The sequence below is a fragment of the Sarcophilus harrisii genome, chromosome 4 (genome assembly GCF_902635505.1).
Source record: "Sarcophilus harrisii chromosome 4, mSarHar1.11, whole genome shotgun sequence".
Lineage (NCBI taxonomy): Eukaryota > Metazoa > Chordata > Mammalia > Dasyuromorphia > Dasyuridae > Sarcophilus > Sarcophilus harrisii.
The window spans coordinates 290,859,514-290,881,246 of NC_045429.1; the positions used below are offsets into that span (position 1 = coordinate 290,859,514).

General features: G+C 34.0%; 1 protein-coding gene across 6 annotated transcripts in view; it reads left to right on the plus strand.

Moving 5' to 3' along the window:
* Positions 1-21,733, plus strand: part of NDEL1 (nudE neurodevelopment protein 1 like 1) — a 90,843-nt gene that overhangs the window by 63,008 nt on the left and 6,102 nt on the right. For 4 of the 6 annotated variants that reach the window (XM_031965492.1, XM_031965491.1, XM_023502749.2 and 1 more), the window contains 5 exons: positions 1,075-1,248; positions 3,607-3,698; positions 5,118-5,269; positions 5,504-5,537; positions 14,381-14,415. In XM_031965492.1, coding sequence (XP_031821352.1) covers positions 1,075-1,248; positions 3,607-3,698; positions 5,118-5,269; positions 5,504-5,537; positions 14,381-14,415 — 487 coding nt within the window. The remainder of the gene's footprint in view (positions 1-1,074; positions 1,249-3,606; positions 3,699-5,117; positions 5,270-5,503; positions 5,538-14,380; positions 14,416-21,733) is intronic. The other 2 variants (XM_012548719.3, XM_012548716.3) reach the window with 2 other exon arrangements.

Below are 21,733 nucleotides of genomic sequence, written 5' to 3' on the forward strand. Positions count from 1 at the left end.
AGTCATTTGATATACTTTTGGCTCATTCTGATTTTTTTTTTTTTTGAACCTGAGTATGCAGTGGCACAAGTAATTATTCTCAATACTTCAAATATAGTAGGTACAACAGTTTTTTTGAATAGTCAATGAAAAAACACTTAAGTACTTACTGTGTATATAGTACTATTTTCAGCAATAGGGATGCTTAAACAATTTCTGCTCCAAAGGAGTTTGTATCCTATTGGGGGATACAACATATACAGAAGATTTCAATGATAAGTTAGATTGAAAGGCGTAGTGATCCTTAATATGAACTAAGGCATATGGAAACACTTCATCGTTAGTATGGTTCCCATTAATAAAACATTATCAGTTTCTGATATCAAATCAGGCCTTAACTTGCTTTTTTCTGGGTCTTCAGTAACTGTGACTGCTAAGAAGATGGCAGCTTCAATACTTCCATGGGGTCACTTTTCTGCAGCGGTTGCAGTTGCTCTCATTGGGAGAGATTAGAAGTAGTGATATGAGGTAATACTGCAGTTTCTAGGGCTCTTAGGCTTCTCTCCCTGGCAGGAAAAGTTGGTCACCAGTGGATATTGATAGGAATGGATATGGCAGACTCCTCCACAGGCTTTGCTCTTCTGGATGATGGTTATGGGGCCAGTCTGGAAGCAGAACTGAATAAATATTTTTAAAATTCTAATATATTATTTAAAAACCTGAGTCATTATATGAACCTAGTAGATACCTTTTGATATATAAATAAGAGAAAATGAATGGTTTGGAAAATTTATAATTGAGCCATTATTGAAAGAATGTGTATATTTATATAACCCTTTCATGCCTCGGTTTACTGAATGATATCTACTGAGCTTTGTTACTATTACTTCTAATATATTGTCAGTTTTTGTGTAGGTTCCATGAACTGCTGAGAAGAAAGTCTACTCTTTTCTGTCACCATTCAGTTTTCTCCAGAGATCTATCATACCTAATTTTTCTAATATTCTATTTACCTCTTTAATTTCTTTCTTATTTGTTTTGTGGTTACTATTACTTCTAATAAGTCTTACTCCTAAACTGTTTTTTAAATTGTAGATTTAAGACAAGAACTAGCAGTACGTGAAAGGCAACAAGAAGTAACCAGAAAGTCAGCTCCTAGTTCTCCAACTCTAGATTGTGAAAAAATGGATTCTGCTGTACAGGCATCCCTTTCCTTACCAGCCACTCCTGTGGGGAAAGGGACAGAAAACAGCTTTTCTTCACCAAAAGGTTTGTAATTTCTTTCTTTCCAACAGTATAATGTCAATTTAGAATAATCTGACAATTAAGCAACTTATTTGGATATACTGGTGAACTAGGCCTTATGATACTTTTGGTATAGTGATGCCAGTATGAGAACTCTTGAAAAACTACTTTTACCAGTGCAGATTGACACCTGCTCAGCAATGTTGTAATCTAAGAGCGTTGCTTGGGGTACTTAGCAGTTAATTGGCTTTCCAGAATCACACAGCTTGAAGTAGGGCTTGAAACCAGACCTTCCTGACTTGGAAGCCAGCTCTCTATCAAGTATGTCATGTTTAATGAGCATTTGGGAAAAGGGTAGAACATTTCTAGCCAATCAGAGAACCAGCATAATTAAATGTCTAGTAATGGCCAGACACTGTGTGTGCTAAGTGCTAGGAATACCAAAAAAAGGCAAAAAAAAATCCTTCCAAACAGTCCCTGCTCTTGAAGAGCTCATAGTCTAATGGGAGAGACAACATACAAACAACTATATACAAACAAAAAACAGACTGGAAAATTTGAGAATAGTCTCAGAGGAAAGATTAAGATTAAGAAAGACCGAGAAAAAGGCTTTGGAATTTAGCTGAGACTTCAAACAAGTTGAAGAAGGAGAGTCTTCCAGGAGGTGAGGATAGTGAAAATGCTCAGGCTGAAGAAGTGTCATTTGCAAGAAACAGCAAGGAGGCCACTGGATCACAGAGTATGTGGAAAAGGAGGAAGGAATAAATCTGGACAGGTAGGGAAGGCCAATTTATGAAAAACTAAAAACCAAAAAGAGGCAGCATAAAGCAATTATGCAAGTCATTTTTTTGGATGAATGACTTGCCAAAAGAAAATACTGGGAAAATGTATAAATTAAAAAAACGTCTTGAGAGAAAAATATGACATTTAACTAACTTTTTTTTTTTTTAGCTGTTTATTTACAAGATATATGCATGAGTAATTTTTCAGCATTCACCCTTGTAAAACCTTTTGTTCCAATTTCTCCCCTCCTTCCCTCCACCCCCTCTCCCAGATGGCAGGTAGACCAATACATGTTAAATATGTTAAAATATATGTTAAATACATTATATGTATATATATATCTATTCAGTTATTTTGCTGCACAAGAAGAATTGGACTTTGAAATAATGTACAGTTAACCTGTAAAGGAAATCAAAAATGGAAGTGGACAAAAACAGAGGGATTAGAAATGCTATGTGGTGGTTCACACTGATTTCCCAGAGTTCTTTTGCTGGGTGTAGCTGATTCTCTTCATTATTGAACAAATGGAACTGATTTGGTTCATCTCATTATTGAAGAGAGCTACATTCATCAGAATTGATCATCATATAGTATTGTTGTTGAAGTATATAATGATCTCCTGGTCCTGCTCATTTCACTCTAACTAACTTCTTTTTAAATTAAGCACAGAGTACATAAAAATTTACTAAATACATCAACTTAAATGATAAAAATAGGTAAAAAAACATCCAGGGAAAAGAAGAGAGAATACATTCAAAACAAAAACAGTGGCTGAAAGGGGAAAAAAGAGACATTTAGGATAGGGAAGAAGCAGAATAGAAAAGTTATAAAGAGTAAAGTGGAAGAATTAAGAGAGAAAGGAGAGGAGAAGCAAATAGCTCCCCTTGCCCTAAATTCTGACTACCCTGCCAAAGGTCTTTTGTTCCAACCTGCCCTTTCAGCTATTTCCTTCTGGCTCCCAAAGACTCAGAATGATTAGACTGTAGCTTTTTGAGAGGCATTGGCCTCCATTAGTCAAAGCAGCTTTCTTTCCTTTCAGCAACATATTATTTTTTTTTCTTTCCTATCATTTGTTTATGGATTAGGATTCTATTTGGATTTTGCCCCTCTTCTGTTGGTGGTGAATTGGGGTTGTAATAGCGTAGCATAGCTTAGACCTTAGGTTAGATCATCAAAACTGGAACTAAAAAGTTCCAATTGCCATACCATAGCATGTCATTGTGTGAAGATAAACATTTATTTACAATAATGAAGTGAAAAAAGCCAATGTAGTTTCCAAGTAAATTCTCTTATTTTGTCAAGTCTTGGGAACTGTCATTGCTTTGGCAGGTATGAAGAAAGTTAAGTTTATGCTTATTATAATGAGCAAATGTAACATGTGCAAAAAACTTAAAGAACTATTTTGGGGGCACCTAGGTGGTGCAGTGGATAGAGCACCAGCCCTGAAGTCAGAAGGACCTGAGTGCAAATCTGGTCTCGAGTACTTAACACTTCCTAGCTGTGTGACCCTGGGCAAGTCACTTAACCCCAATTGCTTCAGCAAAACAAAACAAAACAAAAAAAACCCAACTATTTTGAACATGTCTTTATTTCTTCTAGGTATACCAAATGGTTTTGGCACCAGCCCACTAACTCCTTCTGCAAGGATATCGGCATTAAACATTGTGGGGGATCTTTTGCGGAAAGTAGGGGTGAGCACTCAACTATTTATCCCTTTAAATTTCATTTACTATATAGTTAATCTGTATTATGTTGGAAGCAAAGAATAGAAAGGAACCCTTCTTACTATTAAGAAAGTTTAGACAAAATTGAAAAACCATAGAATGTGGTGCCTAGACTTTTTAATACATAACCATCTCCACATTTCTGTTTTTTTGTTTTTTGTTTTTTTGTTTTTTTAGCAAGATACAATCAATCTGACTTAATTATTCATGTGATTATGAATTCCATGACGTGAAAGAAGACATAGACCCAAAAGGGAAAAAAAAAACATGAAAAAAAATAAACTAAAAAATATATTTCAGTCTGCACTCAGACACATTATGGAATTCACAATAGGGAAATATGTTTTACATGAATGCACATGCATAACCTATATCAAATTGTTTATTGTCTCATGGAAGGTAAAGGTGAGAGAGGTTTGGAACTTAAAAAGTTTTTTTAAATAAATATTAAAAATGATCTTTATATGTAATTGGGGAATAAATAAAATATTTAAACATGAAATGCAAGTTCATATTAATTTCTCAAATCAATAGTTTAATTATTTTTATGAATAAAATACCTTTAATAGTTGTGAGTGCCTTGTAAACCTTGAAGGGTTATGTATTTGTGAAATATTATACTATGCTTGCGTACATAGGCCCCTAGAGTCATATTGTTTATTGCAAGAATTATTCTTTCTTTTTTCCTCTGTGCCTTATTTGCCCATCCACAAAATGGGAGTAATAAGATGGTTCATGTTGTTAACATGCTAACTTTACCCTTGGTTTCTCCAGTTTGGCAGAAAGACATATGGGATTTTTAGGGGTTATATGAGAACTAAACCAGTAGTTACTTTTTATCTGAACATTTTAATTATAGGCATGAAATATGAGATAGAGATTATACAATAAAGCCTAGCAATATTACCAAAAATTTGTTAGTTTTGTGCAAAATAGATATTCTTTTTATTTCAGAAGTTGTGCTTTAAAGATCACTAAGTCAGAAGACTGATTTAGATTCCAGTTCTTTTATTCTCTACATGTATAATCTGAAGAGCTAGTTAAATTTTTAAGAGCCAGGGGAAATGTTTGGATATTGTTAAAATTTTTATTATCATTCCCATATTAAAAAATACATATTCTGTTGAGTTAAAGGCTAAATAGAGAAAGAGAGTGACATCCTCCTTCATAGAATTTAAGTTTATAAAGTGTTTTGAGCTCCTTACAAACACGTTTATTTTATTAGCTGATTGTTTGCTTATAGCCCTAATTTTCTAAGTTATTTAGATAGCCTTTATTATAAAGTGGGAGAGTGGTGCAAATTATCTATTAGAATACAGAAATGGTTTGAAATGTAGATTCTTATGTGCAGATACTGTTTTGAATTATTCTTTCTTTTTTATTTAGGCTTTAGAATCCAAATTAGCTGCTTGCAGGAATTTTGCAAAGGATCAAGCATCACGGAAATCCTATATTTCAGGGAATGTTAATTGTGGCCTGGTGAATAGTAACAGCACAAAGTTCTCTCGTTCAGGGCATACATCTTTCTTTGATAAAGGGTAAGTCCCAAAGAACATGGGAATTAATTTTTTTGAGTAAGATATTAGGAAAAGTTAGTAAATGACCAAGTGTGTTTAGTGAAAGGTATACTTGAACATAAAATACTATACACTTCATTGTACAAATCCAGAAAGCATAAACCAGTAGAAACTTATTAATCTACTTCTCCTGAGGTTGTGTATTATGTGTATTATATTATTATGTATTATCAGCTGGATTCTTATTCCCTTTAGGGCCTCTCACCAAATCTTGGAACCCATTTTCAAGGTAATTGTATCCTTGTTGACTCACAAAGAAAAAACTTGGGGCAAACTGAAAGAAGTCAGTACTTTTAAGGGCAGCTCTGATTTTGTAGCTTTTGAGCCATTTCATCTCTATCACTAATATAACTAATATAGGAAGTTCTTTTCTCCCATTTTCCCTATGAAAGCAAAATATTAGTTACTAGAAGATTTCATAGACTTTTAAGGGGGCTTGCAATTCTTGTTTTGCTTATTATCTATAATAAATGTATGAACTATGTTAACCCCAAGTGTATTTAAGCCCACTGTAAAAATAGTTTTTTTATTTATACAAAAATATATAACTGAGTATCTTCATTATCTATGCCTTAGAAAATTTGACTCTGGATCCAGCCAACTATTACTACTAATTAAATACTATTTGATTAAGGGCCATTTTCTTTTAAAAGCACACATCATTAGATTTAATAACCTTATTGCTAAAATATTAAGTAATTTTTATATATTTCCTGGAGTTTCTTGGTGGAAACATTCTCCTTGACATTATATGGTTAATTTTCCAGACAGACTTGAAGAGTGTGGCCATATTTTAACTCTAATTTTTGTGTAAAGGCTTGGAGAAAATAAAGGAGCATCCTTTATGCATGTTGGAAATTATCTAAAAGATACATTGGATTTTTACCTAGTAACATCAAATTAACTTGTATAAATCAGTTATTTTCTCTCCATATTGAGTTATGAATTCTGTCAAACCTGTTAATTTAATACTCTTCCAGTGAAACCAATTTAAACCATAACTTCACTCATTAAATGCATTATTATCTTAGTGACATACTAATTTGTATTCCCATCAGGATGAAGAGAAATTAAGTTAGATGCAGGCTAGAATCCCCTGTTCTCATTTATAGTTCTCTTTAGTTGTAGGAATACTACAACTAACTATTTAATGGGAGGGGGAGGAGGAGGTGTGGATGTTGGAAATATGAAAGAAGATCTTGTGTGGAACTAATTTATTTTCACATAGAAGTAATGTTTTAAGTGTTGATTTGTGGGGATCAATACACTAATTGTGTGTATTAGCCCAGTATAATGTTATTGTAATCATGTTATGGACTGAAACTATTTTTGTGGATTGGCTTAGGAATCTAACTACCAGTTAAAATATTTCCTGTGGGAAAATGTGTTCCTTGCTCTGAACACCTGACCTATAAATAAATCTTTGGAGCTCTGATTCTTCTATAAGTTGGAAGCTTTATTTGTTTATTCTCTGTCCCTTTTTCAGGTCATTGAATTTATGGCTAAGAAAATAAGGCTAGTTAGAAACATGAAGAAAGATAAATCTATGTTAGATGGTCATTGTGTTTCTTAATGGGCCAGGAGAACTCATGTAAAGGCCAGATGGTGCTCTGATGCTTCTTTTGATCAAGGGGATACCCTCTCTCTGACTTTAGTGAACCTGAGGTTCACTTATTTCATTTAATATATGTCATATGGCAGCTTTGGAAAAGTATTAAAAATGTTTTTTATTTGAGTTGTTTGTGATTAAAAAAACAAACCAAGAGATTTAAAGACATAATTGTACATCTGAATCTCAGTGGGAAAAGCTAATGAGTTATCAAAATAATCTATACCAACTTATCTAGAGGACATTTTTCTAAAGATGATCCTTGATACCTATTTTTATAGGTGGTTCTTTGATTAGACTGAATGATTTCTAAGGCCTTCCATTCTATAACATTTCTAACATGTCAGCTTCCATGTTCTGTTGTCTAGCCCTTTCCATTTCCCTCTCCCCACAAAGTAATTCAAAACACTTCTGTAGCAGCTGTTAAGATTTCCTTGTTCAGACATTTTGATCTTCTTTTGATATAGATTATGATAAATTGTTCTGTGTCTAGTTTTTGCCATATTATGTTCCAATTTTCCCAGCTGTTTTTATTGGATAATGAGTTCTTATTCCAGAAGCTGGTTTTGGATTTAGGTTACTATGGTCATTGACTATTATGTCTTATGAACCTAACCTATTCTACTGATCTACCACTCTATTTCTTACCCAATACCAAGTAGATTGGATGACTGTTGCTTTATAATATAGTTTTAGGTCTGCTATGATTAGGCCACTTTCCTTTTTATATTTTCATTAATTCCCTTGATATTCTTGATCTTTTGTTTTTCTCAGATGAATTTTGTTACTATTTTTTTCTAACTCTTTAAAATAATTTTTTGGCAGTTTGATTAGTATGGCATTGAATAAATAGATTAATTTAGGTAGAATTGTCATTTTTATTATATTAGCTCAGCTTACCTGTGAATAATAGATATTTTTCCAGTTGTATAGATCTGATTTTATTTGTGTGAAAAGTGTTTTGTAATGCTATTCATATAGTTTCTGGATTTGTCTTGACAGGTAGATTCCCAAATATTTTATATTGTCTACAATTTTCTTAAATGGTATTTCTCTTTCTATCTCTTGTTGCTGAACTTTGTTGGTAGAAATGCTGATGATTTATGTGGGTTTGTATCCTGTGACTTTGCTAAAATTGTAATTGTTTCAAATAGTTTTTAGTTGATTCTTTAGAATTTTCCAAATATGACATATCATCTGTTAAAGAAGTAGTAGTTTTGTTTCCTCATTGTTTACTCTTAATTCCTTCAATTTCTTTTTCTTCCTTTATTGCAAAAGCTAACATGTTAGGGATGATAATGCACATTCTTGTTTCACCCTGATGCTTGCTGACGGTTTTAGATAGATGCTGCTTATCATTTTAAGGAAAACTTTCTTTATTCCTATGTTCTTTTGTGTTTTTATTAGGAATAAGTGTTGTAGTTTGTTAAATGCTTTTTCTGCATCATTTGAGATAATCATGTTTTTTGTTAGTTTGGTTATTGAGCAAGTCAATTATGCTGATAGTTTTCCTGATACTGAACCAATCCTTCATTCCTGGTATCAGTCATACTTGGTCATAATGTTTTATAATTGCTGTAATCTCTTTGTTCATATTTTGTTAAAAATTTTTGCGTCAATATTCATTTAGGGAAATTGGTTTGTAATTTTTTTTCTCTGCTTTGGCTATCAGCAGTTTAGGTATCAGCACATATCTATTATAAAAGGAATTTTGTAGGACTCTTTTTTTTTTTTTTTTTACCTACTTTTCCAAATAGTTAATATAGTATATTGAAATTAATTCTTTAAATGTTTTGTAATATTCATTTGTAAATCCATCTAGCCTTTGAAACTTTTTTCTTAGGGAGTTCATTGATGACTTGTTCAGTTTCTTTTTTTAAATGGGATTATTTAAGTATTTTATTTCTTACCTTTGTTAATCTGACCAATTTATATTTTTGTAAATATTCATCCATTTCAATTTTATTGTCAGATTTATTAGTTGGGCAAAATAGCCCCTAATTACTACTTTAATTTCCTCTTCATTTGATGGTGAGTTCTCTCTTTTCCTTTTGAAATGAAGCTAGTAATTTGTGGTTTCTTTTTTTCTTTTTCTAACCAACTTAATCAAGTTTATCTATTTTGTTGTTGTTTTTCCATAAAGCCAGCTCTTTTGTTTTATTTACTAGTTCAATAGTTTTCTTTCTATTTTATTAATTGGTCTTTTTATTTTCAGAATTTTTAATTTGGTATTTAATTGGGGGTTTTTAATTTTTTTCTTTCCCTTAGCTTTCTTAACTGTATACTCAATTCCTTTATCTCCTCTTTCTCTAGAAATCATATAAGCATCTAGAGAAATAAAATTTCTCTTAAAAGCTGCTTTGGCTCTTTTGGTGAGCTCATTATTGTCATTCTCTTGGATGAACTTACTGATAATTTCTGTAATTTATTGTTTGACCCACCCATTGTTTAGTATTAGATTATTTAGTTTCCAATTAATTTTTGTTTTTCTATGGCCCTTTATTATATGTAATTTTATTGTGTCATGATCTGAAAAAGATGCATTTAATATTTCTGCCTTTCTACATTTGATTGTGAGGTTTTTAATGCCCTGATATATGATCAATTTTTTTGATAAATGCCATATACTTCTGAGAAAATCGTATATTCCTTTCTATCTTCATTCAATTTTCCTCCAGAGTTCTATCATAACTAACTTTTTAAAGATTCTCTTTACCTCCTAACTTTTTTCTTTATTTTGTGGTTAGATTCATCTATTTCTGAGAGAGGGAGATTGAAATCCATCACTAGTAGTATAGATATAGTTTTGATATCATTTCTTTCTGTAATTCACCTCAAAGAATTTGAATGCTGTACCACTTGATACATATATGTTTAGTATTGATATAACTTTATTATTTGTGGAACCCTCTAACAAGATGTAATTTCCTTCCTTATCTTTTAATTAGATCTATTTTTAGTTTTACTTTGTCTGAAATCAGTTGCCACCCCTGCTTTTTTTTTTTTTAACTTCAGCTGAAATATAATATTCTGCTTTAGTCTTTTATCTTTAGTCTGTGTGTATCTTTCTGCTTCAAATGTATTTCTTATAAATAGTATATTGTAGAGTTACAGCTTTTAATCCTCTGTATTACCTGCTTCTGTTTTATGGGAGAGTTCATCCCATTGACCTTCACTGTTATGATTACTAACTCTGTATTTCCCACCATCATATTTTTTCCATTTATATTTTTTTCTCTCCTTTTTACTCTTTTCCTCCTCACCAGTGTTTTGCTTTTGATTCCCACCTCCTTCAATCTGCCCTCCCTTCTATTTGCGTTCTTTTTTCTTACTTCCCTGCCCCTCCTCCCCCCTGTTCTCTAAATTTCTGTACCCAGTTGAGTATGAGTTACTCCTTCTTTGACTAAATTCTAATGAGATTAAGGTTTAAATCTAACAAAGAAGAGTTCAAGGGAAGCTTGACCTTTAAAATAACATGTTTTTTTCTTTCCTGTTTATCTTTTTATGCTTTTCTTGAGTCTTATATTTGAAGATCACATTTTCTGTTCAGCTTTGTTTGTTTTTTTTTTTGTTTTTTTTTTTTGTTTTTTATCAGAAATGATTGAAAATCTCCTGCTTGATTGAAATGTCTATCTGTTCCTCTGAAAGATAATGCTCAACTTTTCCTAGATAGTTGATTCTTGGTTTTAATCTAAGCTCCTTTGCCTTCTGGAAGATTATAATCCAGAATCCTCTGATTCTTTAATATAGAAGCTGCTAGGTCCTAGATAATCCTGACTGTGGCTCCTCAATATATGAATTATTTCTTTATGCTTGATTGCAGTATTTTCTCCTTGACCTGATAATTCTGGGATTTAGCTACAACATTCCTTGGAGTTTTCATTTTAGAAGGAAATAGGTGGCTTTTTTTGGTACTATTTTACCCTCTGGTTTTAGAAGGCAGTTTCCTTTGATGATTACTTAAAAGATGTTGACCAAGTTTCTTCCCTCCCTTCCTCCCTCCCTCCCTCCCTCCCTCCCTCCTTCCCTTCTTCCCTTCCTTTCCCTTCCTTCTTCCCTTCCTCCCTCCCTCCCTCCCTTCCTCCCTTCCTTCTTCCCTTCCTCCCTACCTTCCTTCTTCCTTTCCTCCCTCTCTCCCTCCCTACCTTTCTTCCCTCCTTCCCTCCCTTCCTCCCTCCTCCCCTCCCAGCTGCTGCTGCTACTGCTTCTTTCTTCTTTCTCCTTTCTTCTTTTTTGGATTCTGGCTTTCAGGTAAACCAATAATTCATAAATTATCTCTCCTGGATCTTTTTTTCAGGTTAGTTGTTTCTCTAATGAGATATCTTACATTTTCTTCTATTATTTTGATTTTGTTTGATTGATTATTGATGTCTATTGTCATTCTCTTCCACTTGTCCAATTCTAATTTTTAATGAATTATTATAGATTTTTTACCTTCTTTTCCATTTGCCCAATTTTATTTTATTTTTGGTCAGGTCCTCCTGACTGCAGAGTTGATGCCATCTATGTGCCCCCCAATTTTATTTTAAAAAAATTGTATTGTTCCCTTTATCTCCCTTTTGGCCATCCTATTTTTTAAAGGAGTTGTTTTCTTAAGCCAATTTTGTTTCTTTTCTAAGCTATTGACTTTTTTTTATAATTCTTCTTCATAGCTCTCGTTCCCCCTCCCCCCCCCCCCCCCCCCCCCCCCCCCCCCGATTTTTAAAATCCTTTTTGACCTATTCCAAGAGAACCTTTTAAGTTTGAGACCAATACATATTCCTCTTTGAGGCTTCACATGTTGGCATTTTGTCCTAGCTGTCTACTTCTGGGTTTGTGTTTTCATCTTCCCTGTTGCCATAGTAGCCTTCTGTGATCAGGGCTCTTTTGTTTTTTTGCACATTTGTAAGTTGAGCTTTGCTTCTAGGGAACAGGAGAGACTGTCACAAGCTTCTTTACAAGGGAATAGGGGGCCTCTTACTGATTTTTTGAGGGACAGAATTGTAAACCAGGAGATCATTATACACGGCAAGATTATACAATGATCAGCTCTGATGAATGTGGCTCTTTTCAACAATGAGATGATTCAAACCAGTTCCACTTGTTCAGTGATGAAGAGAGCTGTCTATACCCAAAGCTGAGTGTGGACCACAACATAGCATTTTCACTCTTTCTGTTATTGTTTGCTTGCATTTATGTTTTCCTTCTCAGGTTTTTTTCTTTCTTTCTAGATCTGATTTTTCTTGTGCAGCAAGATAACTGTATAAATATAAATACATATATTGGATTTAACATATACTTTAACATGTATTGAACTACCTGCCATCTAGGGGAGGGAATAGGGGGAAGGGAAGGGGGTAGGGGGAAGGAGGGGAAAAGTTGGAACAGAAGGTTTTGCAAGGGTCAATGTTGAAAAATTATCCATGCATATGTTTTGTAAATAAAAAGCTATATATATATAAAAAATAAAACAGTGAAGTGAGCTTACCTTTGAAGTCTGGAAGACCCTGGGTTCAAGTCCTTCCTTTGACATGTATTGTAAGTGTGACCTTGGGCAAGTGACTTAGCTTCTTAGTCCTCTAGGTAATTCTGAAACTGCACCAAGAGGGTACAGACTAGCTTTAGTAGACAGGTTTTCCTTGTCTGGGAGTTCCCTACATGAATGAACACAGGTCTGTTCCTATCCCTAATTTGTTGTTCAGTCATTTTTCAGTTTCTTTCTTTGTTGGGGTTTTCTCAGCAAAGGTACAGGAACTATCTTTCTGTAGCTCATTTTACAGATGAGAAGATTGAGGCAAACAGGGTTAAAGTGACTTGTCCAGGGTCACACATTTAGTAAGTGTGTGAGGTCATATTTGAACCTGGGAAGATGAGTGATTCCAGATCCAGATTCATTACACCACCTAGCTGCCCTATCCCTAATTTTAGGAGATCAAAAAGTCTTAAAAGACCTTTTATTTCCCACTGGGAGTCAACAGCATTTTGGTAAAGCATTTTCTGTTAAGTATTTGATTTAAATAATGTTTAAAAAAAATTAGAACATGATCTTTTTTTTTTTGTTTGAAAATATATTTTTTTATTGTCAAATATGTAATTTGAAAACAGTTTTTTTATTCTCAAATGAATTTTTTGGTGACATCTGAGTGCCAGAGTTTTTCTGAAGGCAGTTCAGATTGCATTTTTGAAATTATGTCAGTTGGAAATTTTTTAAAATTAGTTTTCAGACATTTACTTATTACTTACTCTGCCAAAAGAAGTGTGTGTGAAGTCTGTTGTCCTGTCTTTTTAAGAACAAATTAGAATTAGGATATTATAGTTATATCCTGTTAAGTAAGGTATTTGTCTAATTGAATGTTCTGGTTAATTAAGGCTTAGAACCTCTTTTAATTTCAGTCTGTGCTGTTAAACATTTGTAAAAACAAATAGTATATGGCCCTATAATAACCTTTAATTTGATGATTCAGTATCGTATACAGGGACATCTTCATGAAGGTTGTTGTTTTGTATGGTATGGTTAGATATAAAAAGCTTAATATCTGTATGCTATATTTATACTGATCCTAGAGCACATCCTGGAAGTAAACTTTTAAAAAGTATACATTAATTTATAGATTGTAGAATAATTCTAGTTATTTGAAGATTTTGGCTAAATGAGGGCTTCACTATTATTAATTCATAAATCCATAAAATGTATATTGTCATATTCACATTAATCACTATCTCCCCCTCACTCCCACCCTCCGGTTCTCCTTCCTGCCAACGACTCTTAGTTCTTCCCTAATGTCTCATTTAACTAAAAGAGTTTATGTTCTGCCACTGAATTCTTCCTCAAAAACAAATTTGCTGGGTGTTCTAGGCTTTCACTGATTGATGATCTAAGCGATTAAAACAGTTGGCTATGACACAGAAAAAAAAAATGGCCACACTCATTGTGTAGATTTGCTTTGTTTGGCTGTATTTGTTACAAGGGAGAGTTTTTAGGAGGGAGGAAGGGTGATCAGAGTGGTGCCCCCCTACAAGGAAAGAATGAAATATTATAAAAGAACAAAAGAAGCTGAAGGAAGTTTAGAAAGAAATACATTAGCAAAGCAGTTTTGGAACTGCTGCTGTATTATAGCTTTTATATACTATGTTGATTGTGTACTTTTAATGTCCCAAGCTGTGTGTAATAGAGATTTATAGTTTCATTTAGAATCATCATTTCCTATTTTCTTTGACCCCCAAAATGATTGTCAAGTTAATAATAGTACAAAAAACAATTTAATTAAAATCAAAATAAAGCAAAATCAGATTGCCATTTGATAACTGCTTAAGTGTTGATGGTAGGAAGGAAACACAACGTGTTATGTCAGATGGTGGTCTTTAAACAATCTAATTTCTTTTGGGCCTTATTCACATTTGCAGGTGTTAATTTTTCATGAATAATATAAAAATAATTTATGTGTTGCTATTTACATAAATTGTTTCCTTTTTTCTTTTCTTAGGCAAGAAAAAGTCATATTCCCCACCTTGTTCATGGGTAAATTCAATTATTCTGCTGTGGTTGGGTGCATTGTTTGAATCTTGGTGTCTGACAGAAGAGAAATTAACCAAAATTCAGCATACTAACTGCATGGGCCTGATTCAGTTCAATTCAACAAATAAGACTTGCTCCATGCCATCATTCTGCTGGAGATTTAAGGAACTTCTATTTATTTCTCAGTTTTAACTAGCTTATAGCCTGTTAGTATCTGTTTTGAGATGGCTACATATTGCTGGTTGCATTCTACTTTTATAAAAAGCTGAAGGAACTTCAGTTCTGGTTTTAGTGCCACTGAACAGTTCCTGTTATTCTCTCCACAAATCTGTTACTAAATCTTGTCATTTCTACAAACAATCTCTTACATACAGCCTGTTTTCTACTTACATGGGTGCCCACTCTGGTGAAGGCCTTTATTATATCTGGACTAGTACAAAAACTTTCTTAACTAGTCACTGGGCCTCAAATCTGACCCCACACCAGGCCATCAGTTGCCAAGGTCATATTTCTAAAGTGTAGTTTGACCATATCACCCGCAGAGTGACCATTACCATAATCAAATAAAAAGTCTTCCCTTTGACCTTTAAAACTCTTCATAACCTGAATAGCTTCCCTACCCCCTTCTGTCTTTCCCAGTCTTATACTTTACTTCCCTTTACACACTGCACAATTCAGCAACATGGGCCTACTTGGAAGTCTTTTTTTTTTTTTTTTTTTTTTTTAAAACACAATACCCCATCTCTCTCCCTTTGATGTCCTCCCATGCCTGGAATGCTTTGTTCTTCCCCACTCCTGCCTTTGTTTCCTTGATTTCTAAACTTAACTCAAAGTGGACCTTCTGCTTGAGACTTTCACAAGTGTCCCCAGTTGTTAATGCTTTTTTTCCTATAACCTTCATCTACTCTGTATGTATGTTTGTACCTAATTGTATATGTATTGTCTTCCCCATTAGAATATACAGTCTTTGAGGGCAGGGATTGTATTTTTTGTCTTTCTTTGTATCTTTAGTGTTTAGCACAGTACTTGACACATGATAAATCCTTGATATTTATTGTTGGTCAAATGGCTGATTAGGATTTCTTTCTTTTGAGGAATTAGTAACTAGTTTTAAACTTTCTGTCTATGTTACCCGATAGGCAAATGGGGATTTGATTTTTAGTAGTTTGTTAATTAGATTTAGATTTACCTTACTTCTCCAATGAAAAACTTAAACAAGATCTATGTAGAAATTTGCCCTAGGAGTAAAGTTCATGGTTGTATTTTCAATTCTCCCTTCTTTTCTTAGCTTCTTCTACCTTTACTCTTCCCTAATAGCTGCTTTTCCATTAGTCTTTTAGATAGAGCATTAGTTATTTTCTTTGAATTATTAGTTAATTCACAAAACCCTCTTGAGTTAGATAGTGATAAGTTTTGAAAGCCCAGTTACTAATGTGGTCAGGGCTCTAGGTAAAGTGGAAGCAGAAGTTATTTTATCCTAATCTAATGTGATTTTGTATATTTCATATTGTCACCTAATATTTTTTGAAATCCAAAAATCATGCTTTATATGTATTCCCCATATTCTTCATGCCTACTTTAGGAGGCAGACATTGGACACCAGAGTAAGTAACAGTAACATATGGGGAAATATATATATATATATATATATATATAATTTCTCTAGTGATTTCCCATTTTTAAAACACCAGGGATGATGACAAGATGAAGACTGAAACTGTTCCTGAACTTCAGCTTCTCTTCCCCCATTAAACTCTACTCAGAGCAATGATAGTCAGCTTTCATGGTGACTAGCATCTTGTAAAGATTGAAGTAGCAATGTGTCTAGTAGTCAGTTACACAATACTTTTATTACTTCCAGATCACTTCTATTTCAGTTTCCATTGTCTTCTTGCTGAAATCTGAAGCAACTTTTTCATGATTATAGATTTCTCTTCTGCTTTTTCTTTTATTTTACTTCATTCAGCTCATGTAACATTGTACAATAGAAAAACTGCTGAGATCCCTAAATTCTACTCCAGTCTACTACTGTAGTGGTCAAATAACTGTATAAGTATGACTGTTATGAGAGACCACATGATATAGTTAATTAATTCTTAGAGTGTGGTCCAAGAGCTCTGGGGATGTTCAGTACATTTCAGAAATCCTTGAGATCAAAACAGTTTTCATAGTAGCACAAAAATTTATTTGCCTATTAAAATACTCATCATTTTTTGGGGATGGTTTAGAGGCAGAGCCTGGTGTCTGGAAAATTTGAATTCAGATTGGCCTCGGATTTGTTGTAATTGTGTTACCCTGGGCAATAACCTGGGAAAGTTGCTTAAACTATTTGCCTCAGCTGTAAAATAGGGATAACAGTAATCTAACTCTCAGGTTTCTTTCCCTTTGTGAGATCAGATTTGTTTTGGAAAATATTTACATTTCATAAAAGTTATTTATGTTAATAAGAAATGAGTTTATTGTTATTTTTAATGACTGAATAAATATTTTATCCATTTTAATTTCCAGTAGATAAAACCCACATAAATGCTTGGGCTCAATAATTTTATAAGAGTATAAAGGGCCCGGAGACCAAAAAATTGTGAGAACTCCTTTTTTTATTGGAAAGAATGCTGGATTTTAAGTCTTGGACTCTTTAAGAGCAGGCTGGTCTCTGACCACTATTAGCTTTGTAACAGTGGAGACTCTCCTCTCAGACCTTCAGTTTCTTTATTTGTCAAATGGCAGTTATAACTGAAATACCTACCATCATGGTTCATTGTGAGAACTCATGAGACTCAAATAATGTGTATAATGTCCTTTTCCAGTCTTATACAAGTATTAGCTATTATTATCAGCTATTTTTCAGTTGGCAGAACCTGACTGACACCTCTGAAGTTCTACTCATACCTGACTTTCTCTTCTTTTATCATTTGATTTCTCCTTATACTCATATCCAAATCTAGATTTTAATAATCTTTTTGAATTTCTGATCCCTGCCAGGAGTTGTTGGTGTTGAATAATAGAAGTTGACTCAAGGTTTGGGAAAGTGGCCTTGGTTGTAATCCTAGTTCCTCTACTTAATACTTGTTTGACTTGAGGTTAATCAGTTCCCTTCTTACTGCTTCAGTTTTTTGTTTTATATTTTCCTGTAAAATTAATTTGAGCTAGATAATCTTGTCCCTTTTATTTCTTATGCTTCTGTGACCTTAGTAATGCTTGCTGTTTAGAGGCCTCCTAGAAGCCTGTGGCTTAAAGTTCATCTTAGAGCCTGTATGTTATTTTTTTCTTCTCGAAAGAACCACCTTTTGCCAGGACTCAGCAATCAGCTTTAAAAATTGCTGCCCTCGTTATTCAGAATGGGCATTTATTTTTCATATCTCAGTGACTGGGCTTTCTACGAAACCTGAATTTAGCTACTCTTCTCTGAGATCTTGGATATTACTTCTCCCCAGTGGTAAAGTATATGTGTGTGTGCATGTGCAAGTGTGTGGTCTATCTGTCTGTGTCATCTATTTCCCTTTAGTTCTCTCCTCCCTCATCCCCAACCCTGCCACCTTTGATACCTACCTTTTCATTTGGGATCCATATAGAGAAATAGAGCATGTCATCTGATCTTCACAACAGTTCTTGAGATAAAAAAGTCTTTTGCAGATTTGAAAGCCAGAGACTCTTGAGAGATCAATTGACATGACTAGTAGACAGTAGAGCTGAGACTCAGTACTCTGGTCTTTTTTATTCCAAACTGAATTTCACTCTTTTCATTTACTTGTTCTACTGCATAGAAAAAGAATTGAATTGACTTTGGGGCATTTGGTACTACTAGGATGAAAGAAAAGGGATCCATTAGTATATATCCTTGAAACAAATTGTCTTTCTCTTTGAAATTATCTTCAACAAAAAACTTTTGAGAATTAAAACAACTGGTCATGAAAATGTGTTTTGAGAAATACTGAATCTGCCAAAGGATAAGGCCAAAATCTGAGATTTTAACCCAGGCTGCACATCACAGCCTTTCATGCCTTATTGTTTTTCACATTTGGCATACAGACTCTGATAGTTTGTAAATGCTTCATGGAACAACTGAGACTTAAAGTGAGCCATGAGGGTATGGGTGGAATTTGTGAGATCTTGTTTCTTATGTGTTTGTGTACACTCAGGGAAGTGGAGAAAAGTTCAATATATACCTGAACAAGATTTCCCTCTACAACAGTGGTTCTCAAACTTTTGTTTTCAGTATCTTTATCCTATTAAAAATTATTGAGGATCTCTCCAAAGATTATATTTATAGACATTTACCATATTGGAAATAAAAACTATTTTTGAATTTGTAGACCCTCTAAAAGGGTTTCAGAGATCCCCAGGATTCTCTAGACCATACTTTGAGAACCACTGTTCTACAACATAATGGCAATTAGTTATCTAATCTTTGTTTGAAGAGGGGATTCCCCTACCTCTAATGTAAGGGAATCTATTCTCCCAAAGCAGTTTTTCCCATTTTTGGAGAGCTCCAGTTGTTAGTTTTCCTTATGTTAAGCTGAAATCTCTATATTATTTATAATACCATAGCATGATAATTTTTTCAATAAAAGTTTTAATTATGAAATAAGAGACATGCCCTCACAATATAAAGTGTTTTCCAATGAAAATAAAAAGGTTATATGATGGACTCATTTACCATTAGTCCTGTCCATCCAACTCCACTTCCAAGGAAAACTTTTTGGTAGGTAGCTTTGATTCCAGAGGGTTATCTCTTGTCTCACAGATCACTACCAAAGGGGCTAAGAAGGTATAAAGAGGTTGAGGGCAGGAATGGAGGTAGGAAATATACTTAAAACACAAAGGCATGTGTTGGTTAAATTTTTCGATTTTAATACCAAACAACAAATTTGGTTTTCAGGAGCTTGAGGTCACATCCATAAAAGGAAAAGCTACTCTATTAAGTTGTAGCAATAAAAATGTATGCAGACTATTGGGAGAGTTAAAAGAAATAATAATTCTTAAAAAATGTTTTATATATCCATTTCTGTACAAATGCATTTTCACTTCAATGACTTGGAAAATGCTATGGTATCAAAACAAATGATTGTTGTCTCTTTCCTAATTCACTCATCATATGCCAGTTTTCTGTGCTAAACTTGGAATGCAGAACACATGATTTCAATCCTAACTCAGACACTTAATAGCACTTGGACAAGTCATTTAATTTATTTTTTAATAATTATAACTTTTTATTGACAGCACCCATGCCAGGGTAATTTTTTACAACATTATCCCTTGCATTCACTTCTGTTCCAATTTTTCCCCTCCCTCCCTCCACCCTCTCCCCCAGATGGCAAGCAGTCCTATACATGTTAAATCTGTCACAGTATATCCTAGATACAATATATGTGTGCAGAACCGAACAGTTCTCTTGTTGCACAGGAAGAATTGGATTCAGAAGGTAAAAATAACACGGGAAGAAAAACAAAAATGCAGAGTTTACACTCATTTCCCAGTGTTCTTTCTTTTGAACAAATCATTTAACCTAGCTCAGTCTCAGTTAAACGCGAGTAATAATAGTTATTGGGTAGATTAAATGACATAACATATGTAAAGTATTCTGTAAAACTTAAGTGCTATTTAAATACTTGCTACTTATCTTTCAACTGGGAAAGAAATCCAGGTATGTCTTTTCTTTCTTTTAAAGCTTTTTGTTTTCAAAACATAATGCACAGATAGTTTTCAATATTTCTTGTAAAGCCTTGTGTTGCAATTTTTTTTCTCCTTTTCTTCCTTCCTTCCCTCCCCCCCTCCCCCCGCCCCCATGGCAAGTAATTCAATATATGTTAAACATGTGCAGTTTTTCTGTGCATATTTCCACAATTATAGTATGATAGATTTTAAAGTTGGGAGGAACTTTAGAGATCATCTGATCCAGCCCCTGCATTTTGCAGATGAGGGAGGCTAAAGCCCTAAAAAGGGAATTGAATTGTCCCTTGTTACACATGGACAAGATTTCTGACTTCCAAGCTCTTTCCCTACTGTTCCAATCATTATTCCATGGACTTTTCTCTTGAGCAAATCCACACATGTACTCTTGGTTTCTGCTCACTTCACTTAGCATAAGGTTATGTAAGTCTTAAAAAAAACCTTTTCTGAAGTTGATCTTATCATCTCCCATGGATTCAGTCTGATCTCTGATGAGATGATTTGCAGGTGAATTTATATATAGCTCTCTTCTGATCTCCAGTCCTGCTTGAACTGGATATCCTATACTGTAGTCATCATGTTCAAAACAGAAATCATTTTCCTTCCAAGCCTTCCCTTTTCTGAATTTTCCTATTACTACTGTAAAAGGTACCACAGTGACCTGAGTGTCAACCTTGACTCCTCACTGATACTCACCCTGCTTCCCACTCTTCACAGTCCACTCTATGACTGCTTTCACAGCATCTCACCCACGTCTCCTTTCCACACACAGTTATTGCCCTGGTGTGGACTCTCTTGCTGTAGGCTTCTATTTGGCCTCCCTGCCTTTTCTCTCCTAATCCAGTATCGGGGAATTTCCAAGAGTGCAGGCCTGACCCTGCCTTCTCACCACAGTGCCCCTGCCCCAGTATGTATGCTTATTAAATTCCAGTGGCTCCCTGTTACTTCAAAGATAGACATAATACCCTTATACAGCCTGATTCTTTCCTACATGCTTTCCCATTCTACTTATTGTAATATTCTGCGATCCATGTAACACCATCCTTCTTACTGTTCTTGAGCACATTTCAATTTCCATCTCTGCACTGGCTGTGTCTCATGCTTGGAATGCTTTACCTTCTTACCTCTGCCTCCTCTCTTTTCCTTAAAGCTTCCTTTGAGCCATGACTCAAATCCTTTTTTTTTTTTTTTTCTTTTCTTTTTTTTTTTCTTATAATAACTTTTTATTGCCAGAACCCATGCCAGGGTAATTTTTTTTTTACAACATTATCCCTTGCAATCACTTCTGTTCCGATTTTTCCTTCCCACCCTCCACCCCTTCCCCTAGATGGCAAGCAGTCCTATATATGTTGAATATGCATGACTCAAATCCTATCTTCTGCCAGAAGTCTTTTCTTGACATCCCCGATTCCTCTTTCTGTGAAATTTACGTTGCATATTTCCACTGTATATCTTGTGTATGTTCAGTTGTTTTACCTGTTGTCTGCTCTATTAGTTTTTTAATTGATGAATATATTTTTGTTTTATTAAAAAATAAAACAGAAAAGGAAGACAAAATCAAACAAAACATTGTCATATGTCCAACAGAACATCAGGCAGGATTCAAAATATGTAACAATAAATTACCAATTCAAGAAAAGATATATAATAG